Source organism: Leuciscus leuciscus (genome assembly GCF_965113295.1).
Source record: "Leuciscus leuciscus genome assembly, chromosome: 20".
Taxonomy (NCBI): Eukaryota; Metazoa; Chordata; class Actinopteri; order Cypriniformes; family Leuciscidae; genus Leuciscus; species Leuciscus leuciscus.
Window position 1 is genome coordinate 17,623,460 of NC_138744.1, and position 27,414 is coordinate 17,650,873.

General features: G+C 35.2%; 3 protein-coding genes across 5 annotated transcripts in view; 2 read left to right on the forward strand and 1 right to left on the reverse strand.

The window, feature by feature from the left end:
- The window catches only part of LOC309483819 (uncharacterized protein), a 49,202-nt gene extending 43,692 nt beyond the window's left edge, over positions 1-5,510 (forward strand). Inside the window, exons 3-8 of the mRNA XM_082149858.1 lie at positions 2,680-2,982; positions 3,133-3,219; positions 3,435-3,515; positions 4,448-4,476; positions 5,006-5,064; positions 5,199-5,510. Coding sequence (XP_082005984.1) covers positions 2,823-2,982; positions 3,133-3,219; positions 3,435-3,515; positions 4,448-4,476; positions 5,006-5,064; positions 5,199-5,211 — 429 coding nt within the window. The 5' untranslated portion in view covers positions 2,680-2,822 and the 3' untranslated portion in view covers positions 5,212-5,510. The remainder of the gene's footprint in view (positions 1-2,679; positions 2,983-3,132; positions 3,220-3,434; positions 3,516-4,447; positions 4,477-5,005; positions 5,065-5,198) is intronic.
- LOC309483797 (uncharacterized protein) lies at positions 1,805-23,157 on the forward strand. Of its 3 annotated transcripts, none has more exons than XM_082149810.1 (9): positions 1,805-1,990; positions 2,260-2,580; positions 10,365-10,664; positions 10,835-10,927; positions 19,662-19,982; positions 20,081-20,386; positions 22,167-22,226; positions 22,434-22,514; positions 22,620-23,157. In XM_082149810.1, exons 1-9 carry the CDS (start codon positions 1,906-1,908, stop codon positions 22,673-22,675), a joined length of 1,623 nt encoding a protein of 540 aa, XP_082005936.1. In that variant the 5' UTR covers positions 1,805-1,905; the 3' UTR covers positions 22,676-23,157. The 3 variants fall into 3 exon arrangements, with proteins under 3 accessions (XP_082005936.1, XP_082005938.1, XP_082005937.1); XM_082149811.1 differs by lacking the exons at positions 1,805-1,990; positions 2,260-2,580 and adding exons at positions 9,500-9,693; positions 9,937-10,263 and having other exon boundaries at positions 19,662-19,988; XM_082149812.1 differs by lacking the exons at positions 19,662-19,982; positions 20,081-20,386; positions 22,167-22,226; positions 22,434-22,514; positions 22,620-23,157 and adding exons at positions 13,038-13,136; positions 13,495-13,526; positions 13,785-13,853; positions 14,042-14,661 and having other exon boundaries at positions 1,833-1,990.
- Positions 22,923-27,259, reverse strand: LOC309483798 (zinc-binding protein A33-like). Its single transcript, XM_082149813.1, has 6 exons — positions 26,686-27,259; positions 26,355-26,450; positions 25,432-25,665; positions 25,212-25,282; positions 25,005-25,120; positions 22,923-24,141 (listed from the first exon to the last, which is right to left on the reverse strand). Exons 1-6 carry the CDS (start codon positions 27,130-27,132, stop codon positions 23,609-23,611), a joined length of 1,497 nt encoding a protein of 498 aa, XP_082005939.1. The 5' UTR covers positions 27,133-27,259; the 3' UTR covers positions 22,923-23,608.
- Positions 27,260-27,414: the final 155 nt, after the last annotated feature.

Sequence of the window (27,414 nt, forward strand, 5' to 3'; positions counted from 1 at the left end):
CCTTTGAAACATGAAAAAACAATTTAGGGTGAATTACAGTAATATTTTATTGTCAATATGTGTGTACTGTACATACAGTAAGGGAGGTATGGTCAACATTTCACCTGTAGTAAGTCAGTCTGGTCACTAGGGAATTACTACAACCTTTGAAACATGAAAAAACACTTTAGGGTGAATTACAGTAATATTTTATTGTCAATATGTGTGTACTGTACATACAGTAAGGGAGGTATGGTCAAAATTTCCCCTGTAGTAAGTCAGTATGGTCACTAGGGAATTAGTACAACCTTTGAAACATGAAAAAACAATTTAGGGTGAATTACAGTAATATTTTATTGTCAATATGTGTGTACTGTACATACAGTAAGGGAGGTATGGTCAACATTTCACCTGTAGTAAGTCAGTCTGGTCACTAGGGAATTACTACAACCTTTGAAACATGAAAAAACACTTTAACGTGAATTACAGTAATATTTTATTGTCAATATGTGTGTACTGTACATACAGTAAGGGAGGTATGGTAAAAATTTCACCTGTAGTAAGTCATTCTGGTCCTTATGGAATTACTACAACCTTTGAAACTTGAAAAAAACCACTATAGGTGAATTACAGTAATATTTTCATATCAATATGTTTGTACTGTATGTACAGTAAGGGAGGTATGGTCAACATTTCACCTGTAGTAAGTCAGTCTGGTCACTAGGGAATTACTACAACCTTTGAAACATGAAAAAAAAACACTTTAGGTGAATTACAGTATAATAATCACATTCATATTTGTGTACTGTACATACAGTAAGGGAAGTATTGTTAAAATTTCACCTGTAGTAAGTCAGTCTGGTCACTAGGGAATTACTACAACCATTAAAGCAGGAAAAAACACTATATGTGAAATATTATAATATTTTATATTAATATTTGTGTACTGTACGTACATTAAGGAAGCTATTGGCAAAATATCATATGTAGTAAGCCAGAGTCGTCACTATGAACAACTGCAACCTTTTGAACACACAAAACAAAACAAAAACATTAATTAGTGGACTTCGGTTTGCACTGTGGGCTGAATTTGCAGACGGTCCCTAAATCAGCCTATGTGAATGTCTGGCGAATATCGAACCTAAAACTAACTTTACCCCGCTCCTCGAGCGTATCTCCTCTGGAAGCTTCCTCGCTCCTCGCCTCCTCGTGGTGCAGTTAGAGAATTGAGATGTTCTTCAAGATGACTTTCTTTGATCGGTGTCCAGGTCACAGGCTGGAGGACGGAGGAGCGATGAAACAAGGAAGCATCAATTTGAGTAGTCTAATGAGAACCTGTTAATTGTCCTTCTGTGGCTCTGATTATTAGTGTTCTCCGTTCAGTCTCCTTGTGTTTTTTTTTAGTTAATAGTGTTTTGGTATAATTTTAATAAACCTGCATTTGGATCCAACCCTCCCTCGCCTTGTGACAGCGTGATATTTTCTTAATTTTCATTTTTTGGTGTGAAGTACTAACTAGAAAACAAGTGCAATACAAAAATGGTAAAAGCAATTATGGTGATATCATAAAATAATAATAACTTTCGATTACATTCAATTTTTGGACAAACACAACTAATAAATTACCTGTATATGTTACGTTTAGCCCATTTTTCTGAATTCTTTATTTTTCTCAGTTGCTGTATCCATTTATTCCAGTGAACCTTTAAAAATTGCAGTCTTGAGTTTCAGTCGCCCCTCACTGAGAACAAATCAAACTGCTTCAAACAGTATCTATTTATAGACGCTTCTTTATCTTGCATCAGTATAGTGTCAGTGAAATGCAGCTGTATAAAGTGTCAGCACTAAACAGTCAGTTGGTCAGATCAGAGGAAGTTCACAACCACAGGAGGGGCTGATGATGTTTGAAGGAAGAACTGTAACTATATGATGAAAAGAAAGAAACAGAAAATGTCTGATCGGTGTCACATGTGTCTGCTGCGACTGATCATTCTCTGTCCACTTCTGACAGGTAAAGAAATCTTTATATGGTCTATAAGACATTATGCAAAATCTGTATAATGTGAACAACCATCTGTTCAAAAATAATTGAATCACTTTGGTATAGAGACTGGCAAAGAGTTAGATTGAGCGTATATGGTTTTATCGTGCTGAACATTTTGTGTCAGTGTTGTGAAGGTTATCACTTTAGTTTTTAATAATTAAGAAAATATTTGCTGTATGTCATTTAAAGTTTAAATGATTAACACTATTATTTTACTGTTTTATATTAATATGTAGGTACCAGTGGAGCAGAAGTAACTCATGTGTTCAGCGGTTCTGGTGAAAATGTCAGTTTGCCCTGTAATAATGCTCTGTCTGACTGCACATCAACCGTTTGGAACTATGCCAGACTTTCAGAGACAGTTGAACTGATTGCTGGAGGGAAAAAGAAGAATGACATAGAGAGACGTGAGAGACTGAGTCTGGGGTCTGACTGCTCTCTGAACATCAAGAAAGTCACACAAGAAGATTATGGGCTTTACATCTGCCGACAATTTGTGATTGGACGTGGAGAACAACAAGGAACTGATGCACTTGTTTATCTGCATGTTCTTCATGGTCATTGTTTCTGAATTTTTTTAAATAGTACTTTAAAACTCACGTGCAATGAAAAGAGTGACGTCTGTAGTGTGATTTATGTCTTATTTTCTGTTTCAGTCTCTCCATCATCCTCACAGACTGAGATCAGACCAGGCTCTGTGACTCTCTCCTGTCAGTTGCATTCTGGAGTCTCTTGTGATACTTTGCTCCGTACAGAGGAACTTCAGTTGATCTGGGTGAATCAGGCTGGTGTGAATCTGATGACAGACTCCAGATATACGATATTATTCTCCTCAACACACTGTAACATCACTCTGACTACAACACTCCTGAATGAAGATCACAACAGAGAGTGGAGATGTCAGGTTACTCAGAGAAATCAACTGAAGACCTCAGCCACATATACTGTCAAGTATTCAGGTAAGAAATCTAATTAATCAAATTTTGAAATCACTGTTAGACAAGCATAATGTTAATTTTATCTTCTGTATTAGCCAATTATTAATTGTTAAAATAAGATTTCCATATTTTCTAGTATGATGTATTTGAACTAACACTCTTCCCGTACAGCTCAAGCTGGTACAACGACACCAGTGCTTCCAGTCCACATCACAAACTCTGTGGATCCCTCAGCTAGAAACACATCACAAACACAAGGTAATCACTGTCTTTCTCACACCAGTGGTTTGTATTTGCTCCCATATCATGTGCAATCATGTGCTTACTGTGGTACTTCGTAAATATGTTTGAGTGCAGTGCTGGCCCTATAACTTTCTTAGTCTATAAGTGTATGAAATGAAATGCATTTTGTTAAAAAGAATGTTTTAACCTATGTCGAGTCTGAATGTACCGTTCTCTGGTCTCTCCCTCAGTGACTGTGATTGCTGTTGTAGTTGCTGCATTGGCTGTTCTCCTTGCTGTTATTCTTTGGGTGATTTGTAAAAAAGGAGCTAGTGAGTTTTCATAATTCTTGATGTTTTATAACAAATACTTAAACTCATTTTCATGTTGTATCATAAAAATGTAATGTGGATGCATTTTATAGCTGCATTCAAACACTTCAAGGCTCTATCAACAGGAATAAAATGAACTCAACTGTATTATTTCAGTGTAATACAACCCGAATTGCAGGGTTTTTTTTTTTTTTACATTTTAATTTGACATTTCAATAAATTTGAATAAAATGAAAACAAACAACAAATTCAAATCACACGAGCCAATATTTTATACACAATAGAACACAGATAACATAACAAATGTTTAAACAGAGAAATATTACAATTTTATGCACAAAATGAGCTCATTTCAAATTTGATGCCTGCTACAGGTCTCTTGGCATGGCATTTTTCAAAGATTCAGCTGGGAGAACATCTAGCAACTAATTAAGTTAATTTATATCAGGTCTGTAACATGATTAGCTATAAAAGGGATGTCTTAGAGAGGCAGAGTCTCTCAGAAGTAAAGATGGGCAGAGACTCTCTTTCTGTGAAAGAGTGCGTACAAAGATTGTGGAATACTTTAAAAACAATGTTCCTCAACGTCAAATTGCAAAGGCTTTGCAAATCTCATCATTCTACAGTGCATAACATCATCAAAAGAGGGAAGGCCTTGTGTATTTCAGCAGCACAATGCAAAACCACATACTGCAGCTATTACAACAGCATGGCTTCTTGCAACATTACAACATCTATATTGTGAATAAAATACTGGTTCATGTGATTTGAAAGTGTTTTAGTTTTCATTTTATTCAAATTGAAAAAATGTCCCAACTTTTCCGGAGTTCGGTTTGTAGATTAAACAAACAGGATTTACCAGCTGTAGATCAACAGTAGATGTGCTGTGTGTTGCATGTTTCATCATAAATACTTCACAACTACTTTTTCAGATAACAAAGAAGAGGATTATGACACTTCTGTAAGTATATAATATCAATGATTTACCTCTGTGCTCAGCAGAACGTTTCTCACCATTAATGACTTTAAATAAGTGCACAAACCACAGTCAAACAGGACAGACAAGACATTTAAGATGATTAAAAGAACTACCAATAAACAAGAAAAGAAATGGTGATAAAAAAAAGGAAAGCACACAAATCCTACAGCTCTTGTGTAAAGTAACAGCTACACAATTTACAGTATTTACATGTCACAGTAGCCAAAAACAATGAATGGTAATTAAAAACAATACAAAGATGAATAGAGAAAGAAAATCACAATACATCCTATCACACAATACACAAACTAATACTAATACACAAAACTTATGTCTTCCTACGTAACCCCACACAAAATCATTTCCATTTATAAACTAAAGACTAAAACATTATTTGTCTAATTTGATCAAATCAATTTAGAAAGGTATTTCATTACCTTTAGCCTATACTATACATAATAGTCGTCTCTCACAGATCGTATCTTGGCTCATTATGTCTATTAATGTTTAGGTGCTGACATATGTGACATATTCTGGGATTCCATCAGAAAACGTGTCAAAGAGAGCAATGTGAGTAGATACTTTCTGTTTATCAATGTGCAGAGACACTCCTAATCAGCGAAAATGACCAGGAGAGTTTATATAACAAACATGTTTTCAATATACTGTATATATTGAAAACTCTTTCATATGTTTGTTTCCAGATACTCTTTCTAGAAATGACCATATGGGCACAAACGCACTGGCTGGTGGCGAGAGGAGAATCAGGCAAAATAAAAATGTTTGCAGTTTTGAGATTCATGCTTGCTTAACAACTTTATTGTAATTGTAATTGCTAAGAGGCTTTGTAAGCATTTATTCACTCATCCAACCTCTGAACAGATATTAATACTGTATATTAAATCAATCAAAACATTTTAACTCTTTTTGTGTGCAGTAATGATATAAATGTAGAGAAAATCTGTAAAAAAAAAAAAAAAAAAAGAATACGTATTAAAGGCTTGTCAATATGTCAATTTCACCTCAGCTGTTTCTTTTCTTTTGTTTGATTGTCATTTTTTCAGTGTTTAATGCACTTCCTTGGTATTTGGGGAGGGAGAGATTCTTATTTTCTAGACATGATTAGAGATCAACATTGTGATAATAAGATAATCAAGACTTTTTGAAAGTGAACACTAGGGGTCGCTATGTTTGTTTAGCAACAACTATGATGTTTCAGTTTTTGGCCATGTATTGTTGGCATTATCTTGCTATATTCTGAGTTTGATAGCCTATGTACTGTAAAACTGAGATGGTGAAAGTATTATTATTATTATTTTTATAGCTAAAATTAACAAATTTTTGTCGTCTGAAGACCTGGAATCTGTAGTACACGCTTTTATTTCATCCAGACTTCGTATTACAGTTAACCTGGGTGTTTCACTGTCCTCATGGTCATTTAACCTACTATCCCCTCTTTACGAATCATAATTTTATTGCATATATTCTGGTATTACAAGCAATGTCTGTATTCAGCATCTGAGAAGTGAAGAGGGTCTGACCCAAGTCAGGAATGCAGTAACAGTGTTTGTGACTCATTTAAAATGGCTTCCAGGGAATAAATATGTACTTGCTTTGTAATGAATTAATTCGATCATGCAATCAAATTAATCAAGAGTTCTAGAGTTTATTCCTTTTTATTTTGATGTTCTCATGTTAGCTGTATATGAGACATGTAAAGACAGCTGTGCATTAAATTCAATAACGCACCACATGTCCACTAATAACAGATATGCATATTTGCCATTTGTTACTCTTTAGGTTTTACAACATAATTGGTTACTATATGTGACAATGAATTAATAGTATACGTTTATATCAGCTCAGTTTACTCTGTGTGGATTTGTTGTTCTGGTCCATTGATGTGCTGTGAGTCAATGTTGAAGGAAAAGGGTATCTCCCTTATTTTGTCTATGGTGTGTTTGCAAGGATTGTTTAAGAGAGGCACTTGATCATGCCAAAGGAACCGGTGCCAGGGAGAATCAACAGCCACCCGGATGAGTAGTGCCTTCATGGGATTTCCAACTCACCTGTGACCCTTTAAATAACCACACTTGTGTAAAGAACCAAACACCATTTTCAGATGCTGCTGGAATTATCTGTACTGTTAATCAGAACCTGATGAAATGACATCAATTGGTCTATAAGTATTGGCTTTTTTGGTGTTCTAGGGTTACATTTACACGACAACGATGTATTAAAAACGAAAAAGTTTCTCCTCTGCACAAACGACAGCATTGTCAAAATGATCCTGGTTCACAAGGATCCGTGAAAACGACTGAAAACGCTGTATTCTGCTGCCAGGCCAGTAGTTGGCAATGTCACTTTGTAAAGAAACACCTCATGCCTATAAACTAAACAGGTAATACACATGCGCATGACGTCACCGTTTTCACAAATTCATGTTTTTGTTGTTTACACAGAGACGATAATGGTACCGTTTTTAAAAACGTGCACTTTACATTACATTTTACATTTAATAATTCAGGAGACGCTTTTATCCAAAGCGACTTACAAATGAGGAGACCAATGGAAGCATTCAAACTAACAATAGGGCAGCAATATCCAAGTGTTGTGACCAGATGGTCTAGAAATTAAAACAGTTCACCCCAACAAGTCCAATATCATATCCAGTTCAAAATTTTAGTTTGTTTACAAGGGCCTACATGGCTCCTCAATGTATCTCTGATCTTCTCTCCTATCATATATACACTCTTCTGATCATCCAAAAAGTTACAGTTGACTCTGAACCAGGATGTTTAGCTCCATCACTCAAGGGAAATACTTTTGATTTTGGATGCTACTTATTTTTCTGACCTCTTCACTACGACACTAAAGTCTAAGCAGCATCCACTTAGAAGCTTTTAACATGATGCGTGTGTAGATAAATCTGACCTTGATACTATAATAATCACCTGCTGTGGAACAGAATGGTTCCAAATTAATTTGAGGATTTGCAAATTGTTTAGTTAATAAATTAAAATTGTGTTTAACTTCTGTGTAATAAACATGTTGAAAGAACGCTATCACAAACTGAAAAGATTTAAAGTCATGCAGCGGCCCACTTAAAGAAAAAAGAGGAATTGCTGTCAGAATGTGTGAGAGTTCACAGCCTTTAGTCTAAAGTGGGTTCAGAGATGATAGTGATAATCATAATTCACACGCTGTATGGGGAATCAGTGTGGACAAACTAACTGCGTTCTCACATTCTGTGCTAATGTTTCCAAACCTCAACATTGTTCTCACCTCTCTGAAAATACTACAACTAGCACACCATAATATAAAGAGTAAAAAGACAACCATATAGGACTGAGAAAAAAAGAACAATAAATGAGGACAACTTTTTTAGTTATCAATACACAACTAGATAAAAAAGTTTGTAGACAAAACTTTAAATTGGCTTGAAAACACCTAGCCAGAAAGTTTTAAGTAGTTTTAAAAGCTTTAAGTTTGAAGGTTTTAGTTTAGTATAGATAGATAGATAGATAGATAGATAGATAGATAGATAGATAGATAGATAGATAGATAGATAGATAGATAGATAGATAGATAGATAGATAGATAGATAGATAGATAGATAGATAGATAGATAGATAGATAGATAAAAAATATTAGGTGTTGATGTGTGGTTGCTAGGGTACTTGGGGTGGTAGCTAAGGTATTGTTATGCATTGCTAGGTTACTCTGGCTGGTTGCTAGAATGTTGCCATGAGGTGTGAAAGTGCATGTTTGTAGTTCTGATGAGTGTTTTAAAAGCTGGTGGATAATTGAGTTTAGGGTGAGAACTGCACACACAGAGTGGACAGATCTCACACCTGATATAAACATATTGGTATTATATATACAACCATGTTTTTTGTTCCGAGTGCTTTTGTTCCTTGGAGTCTTGTTTTGTAGTGTGCCTGGTTCCTGCTCCCCTCATTAGTCTTTGATTGTTTCTGTAATGCCGGGGACACACTTAACGACTAGCTGGAACCTTCTAAGACTGAACTGAACACAGACTGTTTCCAACGACTGCAGCAGATTTTAAACACCGACTGTGAACAGTGAACACAGACTGAACACAACTGTCTCTGACTCTGCACGTTTGAGTATGATCAGACGTAAGTATCAAATTACATTCATAATCTGCCTTACAGTCGTTAAGTGTGTCCCCGACATTAGTGTGCTTTGTTAGTCTACTACCCTTTGTGGTGCTTCTCCTTTCTTATTTGTGCATCCTCGTTTCCTTTCCTCGCGTTTCAGCTCAGACTTCCGCATATATACAAACACCTGTGTATCCTCGCTCATATCTCCTCTGGAAGCTTCCTCGCTCCTCACTCATCGCTCCTCGCCTCCTCGTGGTGCAGTTAGAGAATTGAGATGTTCTTCAAGATAACTTTCTTTGATCGGTTTCCAGGTCACAGGCTGAAGGACGGAGGAGCGATGAAACAAGGAAGCATCAATTTGAGTAGTCTAATGAGAACCTGTTAATTGTCCTTCTGTGGCTCTGATTATTAGTGTTCTCCGTTCAGTCTCCTTGTGTTTTTTTCTTTCTTTTTTTTTAGTTAATAGTGTTTTGGTATAATTTTAATAAACCTGCATTTGGATCCGACCCTCCCTCGCCTTGTGACAGCGTGATATTTTCTTAATTTTCATTTGGGTGTGAAGTACTAACTAGAAAACAAGTGCAATACAAAAATGGTAAAAGCAATTATGGTGATATCATAAAATAATAATAACTTTCAATTACATTACATTTTTGGAGAAACACAACTAATAAATGACCTTTATATGTTACGTTTAGTCCATTTTTCAGAATTCTTTATTTTTCTCAGTTGCTGTATCCATTTATTTCAGTGAACCTTTAAAAATTGCAGTCTTGAGTTTCAGTGGCCCCTCGCTAAGAACAAATCAAACTGCTTTAACAATATATATTTATAGACGCTTCTTTATCTTGCATCAGTATAGTGTCAGTGAAATGCAGCTGTATAAAGTGTCAGCACTAAACACAGTCAGTTGGTCAGATCAGAGGAAGTTCACAAACACAGGAGGAGCTGATGATGTTTCAAGAAAAACTGTAACTATATGATGAAAAGAAAGATTGACAGACACAGAAAATGTCTGATCGGTGTCACATGTGTCTGCTGCGACTGATCATTCTCTGTCCACTTCTGACAGGTAAATAAATCTTTATATATGGTCTATAAGACATTATGCAAAATCTGTATAATGTAAACAACCATCTGTTCAAAAATAATTGAATTACTTTGAGTGTTTATGGTTTTATCGTGCTGAACATTTTGTGTCAGTGTTGTGTAGGTTATCACTTTAGTTTGTAATAATTAAGAAAATATTTGCTGTATGTCATTTAAAGTTTAAATGATTAACACTATTATTTTACTGTTTTATATTAATATGTAGGTACCAGTGTAGCAGAAGTAACTCATGTGTTCAGCGGTTCTGGTGAAAATGTCAGGTTGCCCTGTAATAATGCTCTGTCTGGCTGCACATCAACTACATGGATCTATAGCAGACTTTCAGAGTCTGGTACAGTTGAACTGATTGCTGGAGGGAAAAAGAAGAATGACATAGAGAGACGTGAGAGACTGAGTCTGGGGTCTGACTGCTCTCTGAACATCAAGAAAGTCACACAAGAAGATTATGGGCTTTACACCTGCCGACAATTTGTGATTGGACGTGGAGAACAACAAGGAACTGATGCACCTGTTTATCTGCATCTTCTTCATGGTCAGTGTTTCTGAATTTTTTTTTAAATAGTACATTAAAACTCACGTGCAATGAAAAGAGTGACGTCTGTAGTGTGATTTCTGTCTTATTTTCTGTTTCAGTCTCTCCATCATCCTCACAGACTGAGATCAGATCAGGCTCTGTGACTCTCTCCTGTCAGTTGTATTCATATGGAGTCTGTGATACTTTGGTCCGTACGGAGGAACTTCAGCTGATCTGGGTGAATCAGGCTGGTGTGAATCTGATGACAGACTCCAGATATCAGATATTATTCTCAACACACTGTAACATCACTCTGACTACAACACTCCTGAATGAAGATCACAACAGAGAGTGGAGATGTCAGGTTACTCAGAGAAATCAACTGAAGACCTCAGCCACATATACTGTCAAGTATTCAGGTAAGAAGAAAAAACATTTCTTGAATCAATTTTCTTGAATCACCTCTCTTCTCAACAACTGCACTGTAAATACTGATGATTAAACAAACTGCATGTCATGTGATGTGATGTAATGATCAAGTATGAAAATATGATGTTGATGTCCTGCATCTAAACATCATCTTCTGCAGCTCCAGTCGATTCAACAACACTGACTCCAGTCAGCAGCTCAAACTCTGAGAAGAAATCAAGCAGAACTACAGCAGCAGATTCAACACAACAAGGTACAGGACTGACACACATCATCAGTCTCTCACTTCTTTTTTCTGGCTTCTTTTATTATCACACACATTATTTGCAAAGTAACTCTTTAATCAGCTTTGTCAATGATGGAGTCCAGGTCCTTTTGGATCATGAGTCATGACCATAATAATTTCTGGTATAGTCTGTTGTCTGTATAAATCTAACTCTCAAAATAATCATTAATCATCCCCATTAAACAGAACAATTGTAACATACAGGGCATGATGCAATGTATAATGATGACCAATTTCAGATGTTAAATGAATTGTTCACTTAAAAATAAAAATTCAGCATGTCTTCATTTACTCACCCTCAAGTTGTTTTAAGCCTGTATGAATTTCTTTCTTCTGCTGAAAACAAGAGAAGAAATTTTGAAGAATGTCGGTAACCAGACAGTTGATTGACACCATTGACTTCCATCAACTGTTTAGTTACCGACATTCTTTAAAATATCTTCTTTTGTGTTCAGCAGAAGAAAGAAACACATACAGGTTTAGAACAACCTGAGGGTGAGTAAATGATGACATGTAGTATTTTCATTTTTAAGTGAACTATTCCTTTAAAACATGATCTATTTCTACATAGCTGTAGAAATCGCTCATATATTTTAACAGAAGACTATCTGAGGATACAAGGGAGTTTTAGCTAAACAGAGTTGTTGAAGAAAGTAAGGCAATGAAATCAAATAGGGCCCTATATGTTTAAGATTAATGTTTATGTTGTTGTTTTTGTTTGTTTTGTTTTTCTATTTCTTTTTCTACAATATGGTCCTCCACCTTATACAGATAAACGGATTATTATCCCAAACTCTGAGACGACTTCAGCTTCACATGTAACACAGCAAGGTGTTTAGGGGAGACGGATATGGTTGTAACATGGGGAGAGTTGTAATACCACCAATTCCATCAGTCAGGGATAAGCTATAGGAGTCCTACGATCATTTCAACTCGAGTCACCTTTATTTACACAGAGCTTTTTACAATACAAATTGTTTCAAAGCAGCTTTAATGGGAAATTAATCCAACAAAGATTGTTTTGCCTGTACAGCAGCTCTAGAAGAAAGTCATATATATATATATATATATATATATATATATATATATATATATATATATATATATATATATATATATATATATATATACAGAATACCTTGGCAACGAAAAAGAAAGACAGATAGAGGTGTGTCTGCCAATGGTTAAAAAAAAGGAACTGATGAGGATTCAAGGAAGGGAACGCTCTTTGCAGTTTCTGGGCCCACTATGCCTGCACTCCAGGGTTAATAATGCTAATTTGTCACCATTTTGACTATGATTGACAATATTCACACACAGACACACAAACTCACACACATATTGATAGTGTTTTTTGTTACATGTTCTTTACACAGGTACACTGGAGTCAAGCATTTAATAATTATAACTAATCATAAACACTGTTAATTTACACACGCACACTCCTGAGTCAAACAGTTAGTGGATTTGAGTTATGGTCAGTCACAGAAAGAGAGGCATTGTTTGGATTGTTTCAATAAACCTATTTATGAAGCACATTGCATAATGTGGGCTCTGTTTAAAAACTAGGTTTAAATTTGTGCCTTTTGTAGTAAACAAATGTGGGTACTTTGAATAAATGTTTGAGCACTCTAGCTCAAAAACTTTGTGAGTAACAGATACTGAACCAAAAGTGTTACAACCACATTACACACCCAGTCACCCTATCTATGTCTTATTCATTTCACAGTGCCATGCAGTTACAGTAGAACTTTTATCATATTCCTTTTTCCTATTAATACTAAGAGAGTTAGTTGGCATGTAGTTGCAAAGTTAAAGTTATTAGAATGTCTAAAGTGGACTATCAAAATAAACTGTAACCAGAAAAGCTTTTTGTAAACTCATCATCTACAAATATTAATTTCAAGATAATATCAATATAGAGATAATTATGATATTAAAAATTATTCATTTTATATTGCTGTCAGTAGTTGTTGTTTTTACATCTTTGTAAAAAATGATAGTAATGTACAATATATATTCTGCTGTTGTCTTCATCTGGATCTGAATGTGTCCCTCTATATTGTCCCTCCTTCAGCGACGTTCTTGCCGTTAGTGGTTGTTGGTGTTGTTGCTGCATTGGCTGTTCTCCTTGCTGTTATTTTTTGGCTGTTTCGGAAAAAAAATACAAAAGCTGGTGAGATTTAGTTTCTCATATTTCTTTACAATAGACAAAGAATCCAAGAAATCTGACTTTACAGAAAAGCACACTAGTTTTGGTTTTATCATGGAAAGTTCATTTGGAAAAAATATGATGGTAAAGATGTTGACGTGTTTGTTTTGAACTATGGTTTTGTCAGATTTTGTTGGTTAGCAAATGATGTAATTTTAACATAATTCCTGTAATAAGTGAAGAGGAATCAATAAATTAACAAGACATAATAAAGTTTTTAATTCTTCTAGACACTTTTAATGTGCATTACGGACATTCTGTGTTTTGTTTTTATGTCTTAATCATAAGTATTCCTATTAAATGGGGAACCATTCTTTTTCAGATAACAAAAGAGGGACTGATGATGACTCTGTGGTAAGTATTGTAATGCCAAAAACCCAGAGGTTGATCCATAAGCTATTATTATTGTGTCCATAATCACTGCTCCAGGGTAAATGATCCCTGAATGTGTAGTTTTAGTCACGTTAGATAAAAGCTTCAGCTAAATGTCAAGTTATATACAGTATTTGTACCGTTTCTTTTGTAAATGTTACCAATAAGAATAAATATATTTGAAAAAATGATGCAACATTTTTATTTCATAACTTGATTCTACATATTTTCATTGTTTAGGAGCAGAAAGATGATGTGACTTATATTGAGGTTGCCATGTACAGTAAAAAGCAAGCCAAAGAGAACAGGGTGAGAAACACTTCCTACATCAATGTCCATCCATCTCTCAAACTGATAGTTAGTATGCTATACCTAAATCAGTTTCATTCTTAAATGCAGTTCTTCTAACTCTCTTGAGTTAAAATCTAACAAGAGGCTGTAATATTTGTGGGTTGAAACTTAAAACTTGTTTGAGAATATCTGTGATGTTCATTCAGGTTCATGATGATGATGATGATGATAAAGTGACTTACACTTCCATCAGAGGAGCAACAGCTGGACCTCAGGATAACGGCAGTCAACTTTATTCCAAGAACCTTCACAAATGAGTAAAACACTCATTAATTATACACAGACCGTGTATTATGATGAATATAGGAATATTTAATTGACTCCTTCGGGTTTAATTCAGTGCCATTATAATTACTGTCTTTCACATGTTAACAAACAAACCCCGGTGGTGATCAGATTTATTTGTAGTATTTTGGTTAGTTTGGGATGTTTATTTTACAGTAGCTGTCTGCTTGATGTTCAGTTAATGTTATTGCTTTATTATTCATTTAGGAAGATACACTGATGTCTATGCTTATACAAAGTTCAGAAAATGAAGGACAGTTATATTCTTAGATCATTCTCATTTAATCGTCATTTTTGTTGGCTGATTAATGCAGGCTAATAACTGTCAGTTTGCAGTGATTATGAAAACAGGCGATGTAAACTTTAATCACAATATGACAGGAATGAAAATTTGGTGTTTGAACCGATTGAGCAACTACTTTCAGTAATGCTTGTAATACTAAATTGTGTTTGTCAATAATAAATGTATATAGCCTATGTCAAATGTATTTAATGTATGTATAATGTATAATACAGTGAAAAGTATTTTTCGTCATTACAAATTTTTCCTTGTGCAGTTTTTCTGAGGAGAACCTCCTTTTGTGTGGGTTTATGCCTTTAGGATACAGATGCAGTGGATTATGACAGTGTCAGAAATGAGTTTCTGAAAATATTTTTGTTGGTGTGCAGAATGTGCCTGTCAACTCAGAACTGACATTGGTTTTTCATTGTAGATGTCATTGTGAATATGATGTTGCATCGTTACTGTTTGCAGGCTACATTGATAAGCATCATCTTTTAAACTATTTCTGTGCTTGAGGCTTTTGTGTGTGATGCAGAGATGCTCAGAAATGCTTTATTTAACAGAACTGTAAAGGAACTGAGAGACCACAGTCAGTTTCTAGGAAATAGATAAGATAATGAGTATTAATGGAATCATTATTTAATGATTCTGGTTCTTTAATGGTTCCATTAATGATTGGATGAAGTTCTTTTAATGAAAAAAATATGTACTAAATGTAGAGATAATTTTAATGATTAACAAATTTCTTGATTCTGGATACAGCCAGAGTATTTTAGCACAGTGTTCTATCCGAATCAATGGAAAAATGCATGTCTGAGAACCATTAAAGTCATTCAGTTCCAGTATAAAAACGGATAAAATAAAATCAGCCTATTAATTCCATTATTTCAATATTATACCTCAGAGGATTCATAAACATTTGTACACCTAAAAAGATTTCATATATAATTGAAATATATGGATTCTGTCAATGAGTAAATATATTACGTTTGTGGTTCTCAACCTTTATGACTCGAAGGCTCTCCGTTCTCCAGTACAATATTAAACGGCTCCCTGATATAGACTTTCCAGAATTTCTACTTGATTATGATTGCTTGTTTTCAAACTTTGAAAGAACAGAAGTGAACAGAGTATTGATATAAATTAATTTATCACAGATAGTTTTGTGATTTCAGCTGTATGTTCTTAAAACCAACAGTTATTGAGGAGGAAGAAAGAAATATTTGTATTATTTATTTTATTATTTATTAGCCTATTCAATTATAATATTATAATAAATAATCTTGAGAAATCTTGATTTTAGTATTTTAGATTAAAATTTGATTATTTGTGATATGGTTGAGTATCATTGTGGGGACATGACCAGAGCAAAGGCAGGAGACACTGCTTGCTGTCAATTCAAATTTTTACTGACTTCAGAAAAATAATCACAAATAACATAAACAAAGACACTAAAGATGACCCTCCTCACGGAGATCTCTCACCAGCACTGACTGAACAGACAAAATACATTATTTTATACTGAAAGGTTCAGCCATTTCATAATAATAGGGAATTTAAATAGTATGTACACATACATAATACATAAATAAACTTGAAAATGAAAATAATATTCAAAATACATTGACATCAATTTTACAAGGGAAGTAATACAAATAATACATTTCTACATACTATCAAAATAAACAATAAAACAATGAAACAATAACCCTCTGCTCACACTGGGAAATGAACTATGACACTACCCAGAATTCCATGGGATGGCATAAAATGAGGAACAGGAAGGCCACACTTCCTCTTAAACCCCCACCCCCTGAACCATTCTGCTGACACGAACCCAGAAGGCAGACCCTTGGTGTCTTTTGTCATCAGTCTCATGTGCACCTTATAGAAAAAGTGACCAAACTCATATTTAACCAAACAATGAGAAACAAAAATATAAACCAAACAATCAGCCTGGGGCTCGTTCTTCGTACGTCGCTAACTCAGTTAGCTGGATTTGATTGTTGACGATTTGGCATGATCTTGGATTGTTTGGTTCTTCGACGCTCATCCTGGACTTGCTGTCATAGCAACAGGTGCGCAAACTTGAACCTGCTCGGGAGCAGGCTTATTTCATGTAAACAGGATTAGATCCCGGCTTCATAAGCGGAGCTGATACGGGAAGTCCAGCGCAGCGCGATAGTGCACTTTCTGAGATTGAAATTTTTTTCTCGTGACTCGTGAGATTGTCGTTTACATTATTAATTTGTTGGAAACGCACATTATTTTCGACTTGTCGGAGTCGGGCTTTAACTACAGCACAAACTGTTTGCATTGCCCTATGATTATTTGCGAGTGGCTCTTTCCTTTACACTATTGGAGCAGAGAACTTGATGGAAAGTGCTGTCTGTCGTGTCATTGGGAGTTTACCTGGCGCTTTTAGGTTTAAAAAACAGTTTTAGGTTTTTAAGACCCAATGTTGTAAAGCAGTTTTTTTAAAGCAGTTTTTTTTTTTTTTTTTTTTTTTTTGGCTATCATTTTTTATGAAGATCATGCAATCATGACCATGCCGATTACAGTATGTCACTCAGGCTTCACTAACGTGATTGGTACCATAGACTATAGGTTTCCATAGACTGCCATCAAGGCCTCAATGAAGGGGATTATGTGAACAGAAAGGGGGTTCACAATGTAAATGTGCAGCCCAGTTACTATTGGGAGTCTTAATATTCCAGATTAATAATATTATATCAAATAAAAAAAGTCAGTTGACTAAAATCTTCCATATCACAAATGTGAAAGCAAAATGGCCAGGATCTGTGCATGACTTAAGAATTTTCAGAGATTCACATTTATGCACATTATTTGAAAGTGGTAAGGAAAGTTCCACAATTAAATATCAAGCTCACTGTATTACATACACTTATGCTGATCCTAACAGAACTGCATTTCTTCATAGGTGATTATGACATGTTCCTGCCTGCAGACAGGTGTTTTATGACCCCATTCCCTGACCCAAACCAGTTACAATGCAGTAGCCAGGACAAGGGCACGCAATGAAATGAACTTTGGCTAACTAAAGGGAAGATTTCAGTGTCTGATAAGTCTGAGGTTTGCACACCTGACAGGGCCTGTGACATTGCTGCATGTGCCATATTACACAACATTGCCCAAAAAAAAACAAAAAAAAAACTTTTCATTATAATATAATGAAAAGTTTAATAAAAGACCAATATACTTAGTTCCTTGAGTTTTATTTCAATTGTTCTTTGTAAAGAAAAGCCAGTGTTCAAGTGCCTGCAACAAGAGATATTAGACACATGCCTCATGCAACAAATAGAAAGGAAAAGTTGGCTATACACTGCCCACCTGTAGGCCTAGTCTCCTCTGTCTGTGCTGACTCTTCTGTAGGCCTTTCTGTAGATGTGGAATCCTGCAACTTATATTGCTGCCATAAAGCATACAAGTATAAATTAAGTAAAGTTATTTATGTACTTGCAGGTAGGCTAGTTCCTCCATATGACAGTTATCTGAGAGGGTTTATTCACTGTCCAGTGAAATGGAAACAAATGGACATTACAAAGTCTTATACTTTCTTTCCTTTGGAAAGTTATAAAAAAAAATGTCCACTTACTGCACATATTTCAGCCACCACTTTCTTGGGAACAGATACAAGTGTTGGTGTATTATGTAAAAGTGCACAAAAGAGGAAAACACAATGTCATTATATGAACTACACTCTGGAAAAATATTTTTACATTAATATAAGTTTATTAGTTTTGTCAAAGCAATTCATCATTACTCAAGATTTAACAGTTGAAATGACTATACAGCCTTAATTTAATGCAGCAAAAATTATTTTACAGTGTAGGCTACTAAGATCTTTTCTTCTTTTTTTTTTTTTTGCTCAGCCTTTTTCTTGGTTGCTTTTATAAACAGCCAACCATTTATTTAACAGTGTCTTTTATAAAAGAGACTATAATATAACAAAAAAATTACCATTATGTAGAATATTTTTGTACTTCACTTTTGTTTGTTCCCATGTTCTAGTGTGGTGACTCTGACATTACAATGAACAAAGTAATTATGCAATTATTCAAATACAAAAATATAGGCTAATAAGTGATAAAAAAACATCTAACATGGCCACTTCTAACGGATTTAAATTGTCTGCTACTTTTTGCCAGCCCTCTCTCCTGGCTTTTGCAGACTTTGAGGTGTTCCCTGGCGTTTTGCATTAAAACATTAAAATTCCGAATAAACTTCGACTATTAGTTCTTGCTCTGCTGCGGAGAAAAACTGTGCGCGCTCTTTGGCCACGCTGAACAGCCAATAGCAGCGTTGCTGATCAATGTTTCTACTATCGATACATGTCCCCTTTTAACCCAGCGCATGAACGCGCAATTATCTCAGATAACTCAATCCAGCGATACTAATCCTATCCGGCAAGTGTGTTCGAAGAACCGAGTTAGCCAGATCATGATTAGCACGATGATATTATCTTGGATGTGTCATTTGATCTCGGATGTAATAAGCAACGTACGAAGAACGAGCCCCAGGGCATACACCGCATCAGGGGTAACTTATGGCATCATCACAATCATAAAGTCTTGACTGCGATAGTTGCAAACAAACGTTGTAAATGTTCGTTTATAATTAAAACTTGATATCTAATGTCACCATTATGGACTCTTAGACATCAATACGTTTAACTAAATAGAGATTCCACAAGAGCATATTTATATTTTGTATGTCGTTCATGGTATAGTGTCAGTGAAATGCAGCTGTATAAAGTGTCAGCACTAAACAGTCAGTTGGTCAGAGGAAGTTCACAACCACAGGAGGGGCTGATGATGTTTGAAGGAAGAACTGTAACTATGAAAAGAAAGAAACAGAAAATGTCTGATCGGTGTCACATGTGTCTGCTGCGACTGATCATTCTCTGTCCACTTCTGACAGGTAAAGAAATCTTTATATGGTCTATAAGACATTATGCAAAATCTGTGTAATGTGAACAACCATCTGTTAAAAAATAATTGAATTACTTTGGTATAGAGACTGGCAAAGAGTTAGATTGAGCGAACATGGTTTTATCTTGCTGAAAATTTGATGTAGGTTATTACTTTAGTTTTTAATAATTAAGAAAATATTTGCTGTATGTCATTAAAGTTTAAATAATTAACACAATTATTTTACTGTTTTATATTAATATGTAGGTACCAGTGGAGCAGAAGTAACTCATGTGTTCAGCAGTTCTGGTGAAAATGTCAGTTTGCCCTGTAATAATGCTCTGTCTGACTGCACATCAACTACATGGATCTATAACAGACTTTCAGGGACAGTTGAACTGATTAATTTAGGGAAAAAGAAGAATGACATAGAGAGACGTGAGAGACTGAGTCTGGGGTCTGACTGCTCTCTGAACATCAAGAAAGTCACACAAAAAGATTATGGGCTTTACACCTGCCAACAATATGTGAATGGACGTGGAGACCAACAAGGATCTGATGCACCTGTTTATCTGCATGTTCTTCATGGTCAGTGTTTCTGTCATTTATTTAATAATACCTTAAAACTCACACGTGTAATGAAAAGGGTGACGTCTGTGTGATTTCTGTCTTATTTTCTGTTTCAGTCTCTTCATCATCCTCACAGACTGAGATCAGATCAGGCTCTCTGATTCTCTCCTGTCAGTTGGATTCATATGAAGTCTCTTGTGATACTTTGGTCCGTTCTGAGGAACTTCAGCTGATCTGGGTGAATCAGGCTGGTGTGAATCTGATGACAGACTCCAGATATCAGATATTATTCTCCTCAACACACTGTATCAGCACTCTGACTACAACACTCCTGAATGAAGATCACAACAGAGAGTGGAGATGTCAGGTTACTCAGAGAAATCAACTGAAGGCCTCAGCCACATATATTGTCAAGTATTCAGGTATTCATTTCCAGAAGACCCAATTATACAGAGACATGATGACCTTTGTCATTCATTCAGGATAAAACGATGGTTTTTGAGCTCTAGTTTAGTGTGTTTCTCTCTCATATAAATGAGACATAAACTGCTTAATGTGGTTTTATGGTGACCAGGGCCGCTTTTGGCATAAAGGGGTCCTGAGAGAAATCTTTTTACCTACTTCCATTATTCACTGAACAGAGCTTTCTGCTTCTTTAACTTCTTGGAAGCAAGATCATCAATGATGCTGTTATAGCTATGTCTCTTGTACACATTAGTAATATAGATGGCAAAAAAACAGGATATAAGAGCAAAAATTAGCTAATTGTTGAAATTTAATTCATGACAATGAATAAGCGATATCTAATCATGATTTAAGCTGCTTACATTCCTGTATGTGGTCTGGCTGTTGTTTCTCCGCCTTGTCATTTTTCATTTATACATGATTTGTAGGTGAGCTTTGTGATGATGAAAAACCTTTTAATCTACAGCTCTCTTCTTGCACTCTTCCCTCTCGGGCCACAAGCGCCCCTAAAACTATCCAATTGAGCCATTACAGCTGCATGGGTCTTACTTGCAGCTTAAATTAGCCTATTTAAAAAAGTTTTGCCTTGCAGTGGCCTCTGCTGGCTTGTGGGCCCTGAGCAGCTGCTTTAGAAACAGCCTTAGGGCCCTATTTTAACGATCTGCGCCAGGTCACTTAGGGCGTGTCCGAATCCACTTTTAGTTTAACGACGGGAAAAATGGTTTGCGCGCCAGGCGCATGATCTAAAACGGTTGTCCCATTCTCGCAATGAGTAATGGGTGTGTTTTGGCCTTTAAATGCAATAAACGTAGGCTCGTTTAGCCTACATGACGGAATTTGATAGTGGACAGACTGATCACTTCTCCAGAGAGGAAACGGATCTGCTTGTGCGCGAGGTAAAAACGCGCAAGCAGACCATCTACGGGACAAGCCGGATTCCACCATATCTTTATGTACACAATAATAATATTTGACATTGTAATCCTTTTATTTTTAATATTTGACATGTTTGTGTGCTGCTGCGCGTCCCAGTGTGTGTAAGCAGAGTGTACACGCATTGTGGACTTTCTTATACTGTTGTAGACCCGCCTAGGCTCATATTAGCCTAACGCGCTCTTTAAATAATAAAGTAATAAAATATATATATATTGCACCATTGACTTTAGACCAGTTTTCAGTTGATCAATGGCACAGTCTATTTCAGTTGCCTCAAAATAGCAACTCGCCAATAATGCGCCTGATCACACCTCGTTTTCAGACCAGCACACGCCCATGGGCGCACAAATGGGCGCAAATGCATTTTGCATTTGTGCATTTGCATGCACAACACACTTGGCCTGGTAGCCTACTGCATTGTGCCGGGTCCGGGTGTATGAAAGGGCCCTTAATGTTACACAAACCTCTCTTCCCAACAACTGCCACTGTAAACAGTGATGCAGCTCAAACTCTGAGAAGAAATCAAGCAGAACTACAGCAGCAGATTTGACACAACAAGACACACATCATCAGTCTCTCACTTCAGTGCTTTGCACTTTTTGTCACAATTAATCTGACCACAATGAAATTATTAATTCCATAATTTCATTATCCAAAACCTCAAAGGATTTGTATTATATTTGTACATCTGAAACATCTTCATACATAAAACGGTTTACATTTTAGATGCTGTCAATACCTAGATATTCTAAATTCCAGTGTTTACATTGTTTGAAGTGAACTAACAGATATGATCCACAGATCCAGCTGACACAACATCAGATCATAAAGTCTGTATGGCTGCTGGATCAATATTCAGAGGTATGAAAAGTCTTTGCATGTTTTTTTCATGCTGATAACGCTATACCATTAAAATGTCAGTGAATTTGTAAATGGTTTGTAAATAATTGTTCATTGTTTTATATCCTTGATTTCATCTACAAAGTCATTTACAGTTTCACATATTCATTCTCTTCATTTTCTCTTTTCTTTCTATCTTCTGTCTGTGTCCGCACATGTTTTCTGCAGAGATTGTGACTACTGTTAAGATTGCAGCGTTTGCTGCTCCGACTGTGATTCTTCTTCAGATCATCTGTGCAAGAAGAGCTGGTGAGTTTTAAAAGACACAGAATCTGATGATTCACATTGATCTGTAACAATCTGTGATCATGGTAAAAACGTACGGTTAGTAAATTGTATTTAATTATTTTGTAGGGAGGAAGGACTCACACCAGCCAGAGGAAATAGAGATGCCTACAGTATTAGAATAAAACACACTATACAAATAACAGACAAAGACAAGTTACCTTAATAAACATGAATGGTTATTTCCACATACAAAAATCATAATATAAATACATGGTGATTTCACCTTTCTAACTTTATTTCCTCTAATCTTTAAATTTTTTACAGAGGACTTTATAAACGTTTCAAAAGTCAATTTTAAATGATGATACATGAGTATGTTAATTATCATGACATATGTACAGATGTTTTTTAATTTTTTTTATTTTGTTATTATTATTATTTGTACACCGATCATTTCAAGGCAAAATCAAATCCTTATGTTTCCTCCTAACCCTAAATATGAAAATATATGAATGATTATCTTCCCCCACCTAAAACATGCAAACATCTTTTTTGGTCCTCAAATATGTGCTGAAAAATTATTTGAGTTTATTTAACTCAAATATAAAAGCAGTGGGAGAAAATTAGGATAATTAAGGAATGTTAATCAAGCAACAATATATATCTTTTTTTTTTTTTTTTTTTTACAGAAAACAACTCATATCTCTTGATTGGATAACTTTGGATAAGCTGAAATAAGACATCTAAAACTGAAAACTAATACAAAAATACCTTTAAAAGGAAGAAACATAACTGTTAATTGCCCACTTCTCACATCATAATTATTATTCAGTTGAAACTTCATGCAATCATTAAATTAATTTGAAGAATTACCGATAATGAATATTTCTCACCTGTCCATGCTGTCATTATTCCAGTGAGTGAATCACACAAACTTCAAGAAGCTACATTTAAATTTTAGTTCATGCCATCATGATGTTTCATTTTACAGAAACGGTTGGAAAGATAAAAAAAAAAAAGTATTTTAATCTCATCTTTGAGGATATCAATCGGTCTGATATCAAAGCTGTTTAACAATATCACGTCTAGAAGAATTTTCAGATAGTGACTGCATGTTACTGTCTGCCAGAGTTAAACTCATATGAGCAGACAGTGAGAGGGTCACTATTCAGTCCATTCAGATAAAGTCCTGGCACCAGACTGAGACAGCAAGGCTGGTTTGAGCTGTAGTTTATCTGGATCAACCGAGACATGTTGTCAGCGTTATAGAAGGACACCTGCTTTCTCTCACAGTCTAGATACAACCCTATTTTCTGTGGTTTGTCTCGAGTACTTAATGGAGTGTCCTTTCCATCACAGGACAGAAGGTATCCTTTATTGTGTTTAAGGTGGAGCAGGATCTCACTCTCGCCTGACTTTGTTGTCGGTTTTTCTGCACCCATCTTAATTCCCACAGTCCAGTCTGTTTTTTTACCGACCTCTACTTCCCAGTAGTGCTGGCCAGTTTGGAAGTTTTCCACTGAAACTGTACCTGGGTTGAAGTCTTTATACAGACCAGACATTCTGTCAGCTTGTCGGATTCTGGCGCCCCCTGGAGACACTTTTAAGTATGACTCTGCAGGGTTTTTCAGGGTTAAACTCTCAGGAACTACAGCACAAACACAGACAACATTATTAAATCATGAATCAGTTGTTGAATGAGACGTTATTGCAGATCTTGCATTGAACGTTCTGGTTATGTTTCGTTCCCATAAGTACCCATAAGTACAAATTAAACTTTTGCAATTAATTCCCCAAACCATTAAATGTTCAGATTCCTTCATTCAAATTTTGTTTTTGTTTTTCAACTTTTCAACTGTGCTATTTTTGGTTTATGTTTTTAAGAAAATGAAGTTTGAAGTTTGAAAATGTCCTGTTGATTTACATTAATAAAATGCTTGATTATAAATATGCAACCATTTGTATATTATGCTTACTGAGTTCTGATTGGTCACGTGTATTTTTTAAGGTAAATTTTGATTGGTCTTTTCTTTCTTCTATCTATTTAATCATCTGTAGCTGCCTCTAGCTTTAAACCTATGCCAAGTTGTTAGAAATGTAATCTTTATATTGTTATATTTCCATAGTTTAAAAGGGTCTAAAAAAAGTGTAACCACCAAACATACTGATATACCTTCCTTGCACGCTGAACCCATGTTAGAAAACATTGCTTAATAATTAAATTGTAAAAGTTTCAAACTTTTTTTTTTCCAAGTTAATTTTTTTGATTAATGAATTCTTTGAATTGTTTGGATTATGAATTCTGAGGAAGTTTACTTAGGGTTACTCAATCTAACATTACATTTCACTAGATATTTCTTTATTATTATTATTATTATATATCTTTGAATAATTTAATAGATCTGGCCAAAAAGCATCATGTCACTACATATATTTGCCATTTCCTTCAAGGAATGCAAATCAAGTTTCACTTTAGCTGAACTTTCAACATGCATGTTTGTCATTCTTCACCTGCTTTGATGGACTGCAGCATCTCCTTCCACACAAAGAACTGCAGGTGAGTTTCATGGGGGCCAAGAAAGAGAGAATCAGGAAGAACAGCTAGATCTTTCACCCTTGACATATACCTGAAACAGAAAGTCAATTCAGCATCAGAAACTTCAATTCTAAAGAAAAAGTGTGATTTAGGTCTAAATGACAGCATTGCATGTTATTTACTTATTTGTTGGTGTCCCAGTGGCCTTCTGCTTCATGTTCTTTGTCATTGGAAATCCTTTTTCATTCCACCACTGTAGAAAAAAGCAGACTCAAAAAGTACTTCTGTGCTTTATTTATGCTAAAACCTAATTGAAAACTAGTCCTAATAGATTATCATATGTGCTTTTATAAACAACTTTACCCTTTAAAAATAGAAATATGTAATCTAATGTGTTGTAACCTGTAGAAAGTGATCGGATTGATCAATCTCCAGTGCTGACTGCAGAATAATCTCCTTTTCTTTGTTCTCCATAAATCTTTTGTTTATCAAAGATTGATTCCTCTGCATGACTTCTATAACCTTATTTTCCTCATCCTCCAACTGTTTCTTCACCTCGTCCTCTTTTTGTCCTAAGAACTGGTGCATTTCTTCAAACTGAGCAGAGATCTGGGCTGATAAGGTTTTGGATTTATCCTAAATAGAGAGAGAGAGAAAGAGACAATATTTGTAAATTTGTGAATTTTTGTGTTTCCATTCTTTCCTTCAGGAGCTATTTCTATCTGATCTAAATGTTTAACATATTTATATTTGTGTAACCTAATGTAGGCTACTTGGTTGATTCGGTATGTAATAATTAGGATGGCTATCAGTATTTTATTTATTTTTTTACAAATGTCATGAATTATTAACCAAGATTGTTTTTGGGAGTGACATTCTTAAAAAAACAACAACCTTATATTATATTATATTATATTATATTATATTATATTATATTATATTATATTATATTATATCATATTATATTATATTATATTATATTATATTATATTATTTACATTTTATTTTCATTATAATATCAGGTTATGACAGTTATTTCAGCCTTAAATATTTTACTTTGTCATCCAAAAAAATATCAAAATGAATTTTAATTCACATATTATAAACTTGCAGGCATATTATAAACAAATAGGCATATTCAAGTATGTATGTAATGTATGTATGTATGTAACAAATATGTATGAACTGTTTTTTAATATATTTCTGAATAAATGTATAGATAGGCCAAAAACATGAGTACAAGCATGAAATGTGGCGCCTCTGGTACCTATGCAGATAATTCATTCATTATTTTTTATTTTCTCTTTGTTAATATGCTTTGATACCTCCGTTTTGGTGATCTCAGTTGTCTGTTGTTGTATCATGTAATCCAAATGTCCATTTTCTTTGGCAAGAAAACCCAAAGCAGTCTTCAGCTCCCCCTACAGAAAAGACACGTCAGAACGAAGACAGAGAAGTCAGAAGACAGAGAAGGCTCTCTGGATATCTTTAATTAAACAAGCATGGGGTTCAATTTTAGAAACCTAATTATGCCATTAATAACATTACACAAATAGCATAGTTTGAAAGACACTTGAAAGGAGAAAGGTGTTTTTAATCTGGAGTGCTTTTATCAGGAAGTCAGATGTGGCTCTTATGTAATTGACCGAGATTTACCTTGTTGATCTGCGCAGCTTCTTTCACAGGTTTAAAGACGTGGCCTTTATGTTTGTCTCCATCCCTGCAGATGACACACACCAGCTTCTGATCAGTCTCACAGAATAGTTTAAGCTTCTCATCGTGTTCAGAACACATCAGCATCCTTTCCATTTCTGGAGATTTTAAGGTTTGTGTTCCTTCTTTAAATGTGGATCTGTCCGATTCCTGCTCGGCAAGGTGCTCTCTCACTGTCGAGGTCATGTTCCTCAGTAAACGGCTGGATTTCAGGTCTTCTGCGTTATAAGGACTTTGGCATTCTGGGCAAGCGCTTGGTCCCAGGCTGGCCTGCATGTGGCCCGTGATGCATTCCCGACAAAACGAGTGCTCACAAGAGAGAGTCACCGGATCCGTAAAATCACTCAAACACACGGAGCACTTGATCTGCAAAGACAAAAGAGAATGCATTTTAGCTTCCTTTTCAAAATCTTGCTAAGCAATAAGTACTGTTTTGGTTGAATAAACTTATTCTTTCTTCCAAAGATGATGATGTTATTTTGTTAGATGTGCTTCTTCTTGTTTCATAAGTGAACACTTTTGGTTTCACATAAACATTTAAATTTGGCCTGCGTAACTATTGTTCCTCCCACAGGTTGTATAATATGAAAAGTATAGTCAAACTGGAATGCCAGACCTTATACCTATTTCTACATGGAGACTCAGATTGTATTGTATTTTCACAAATACTTT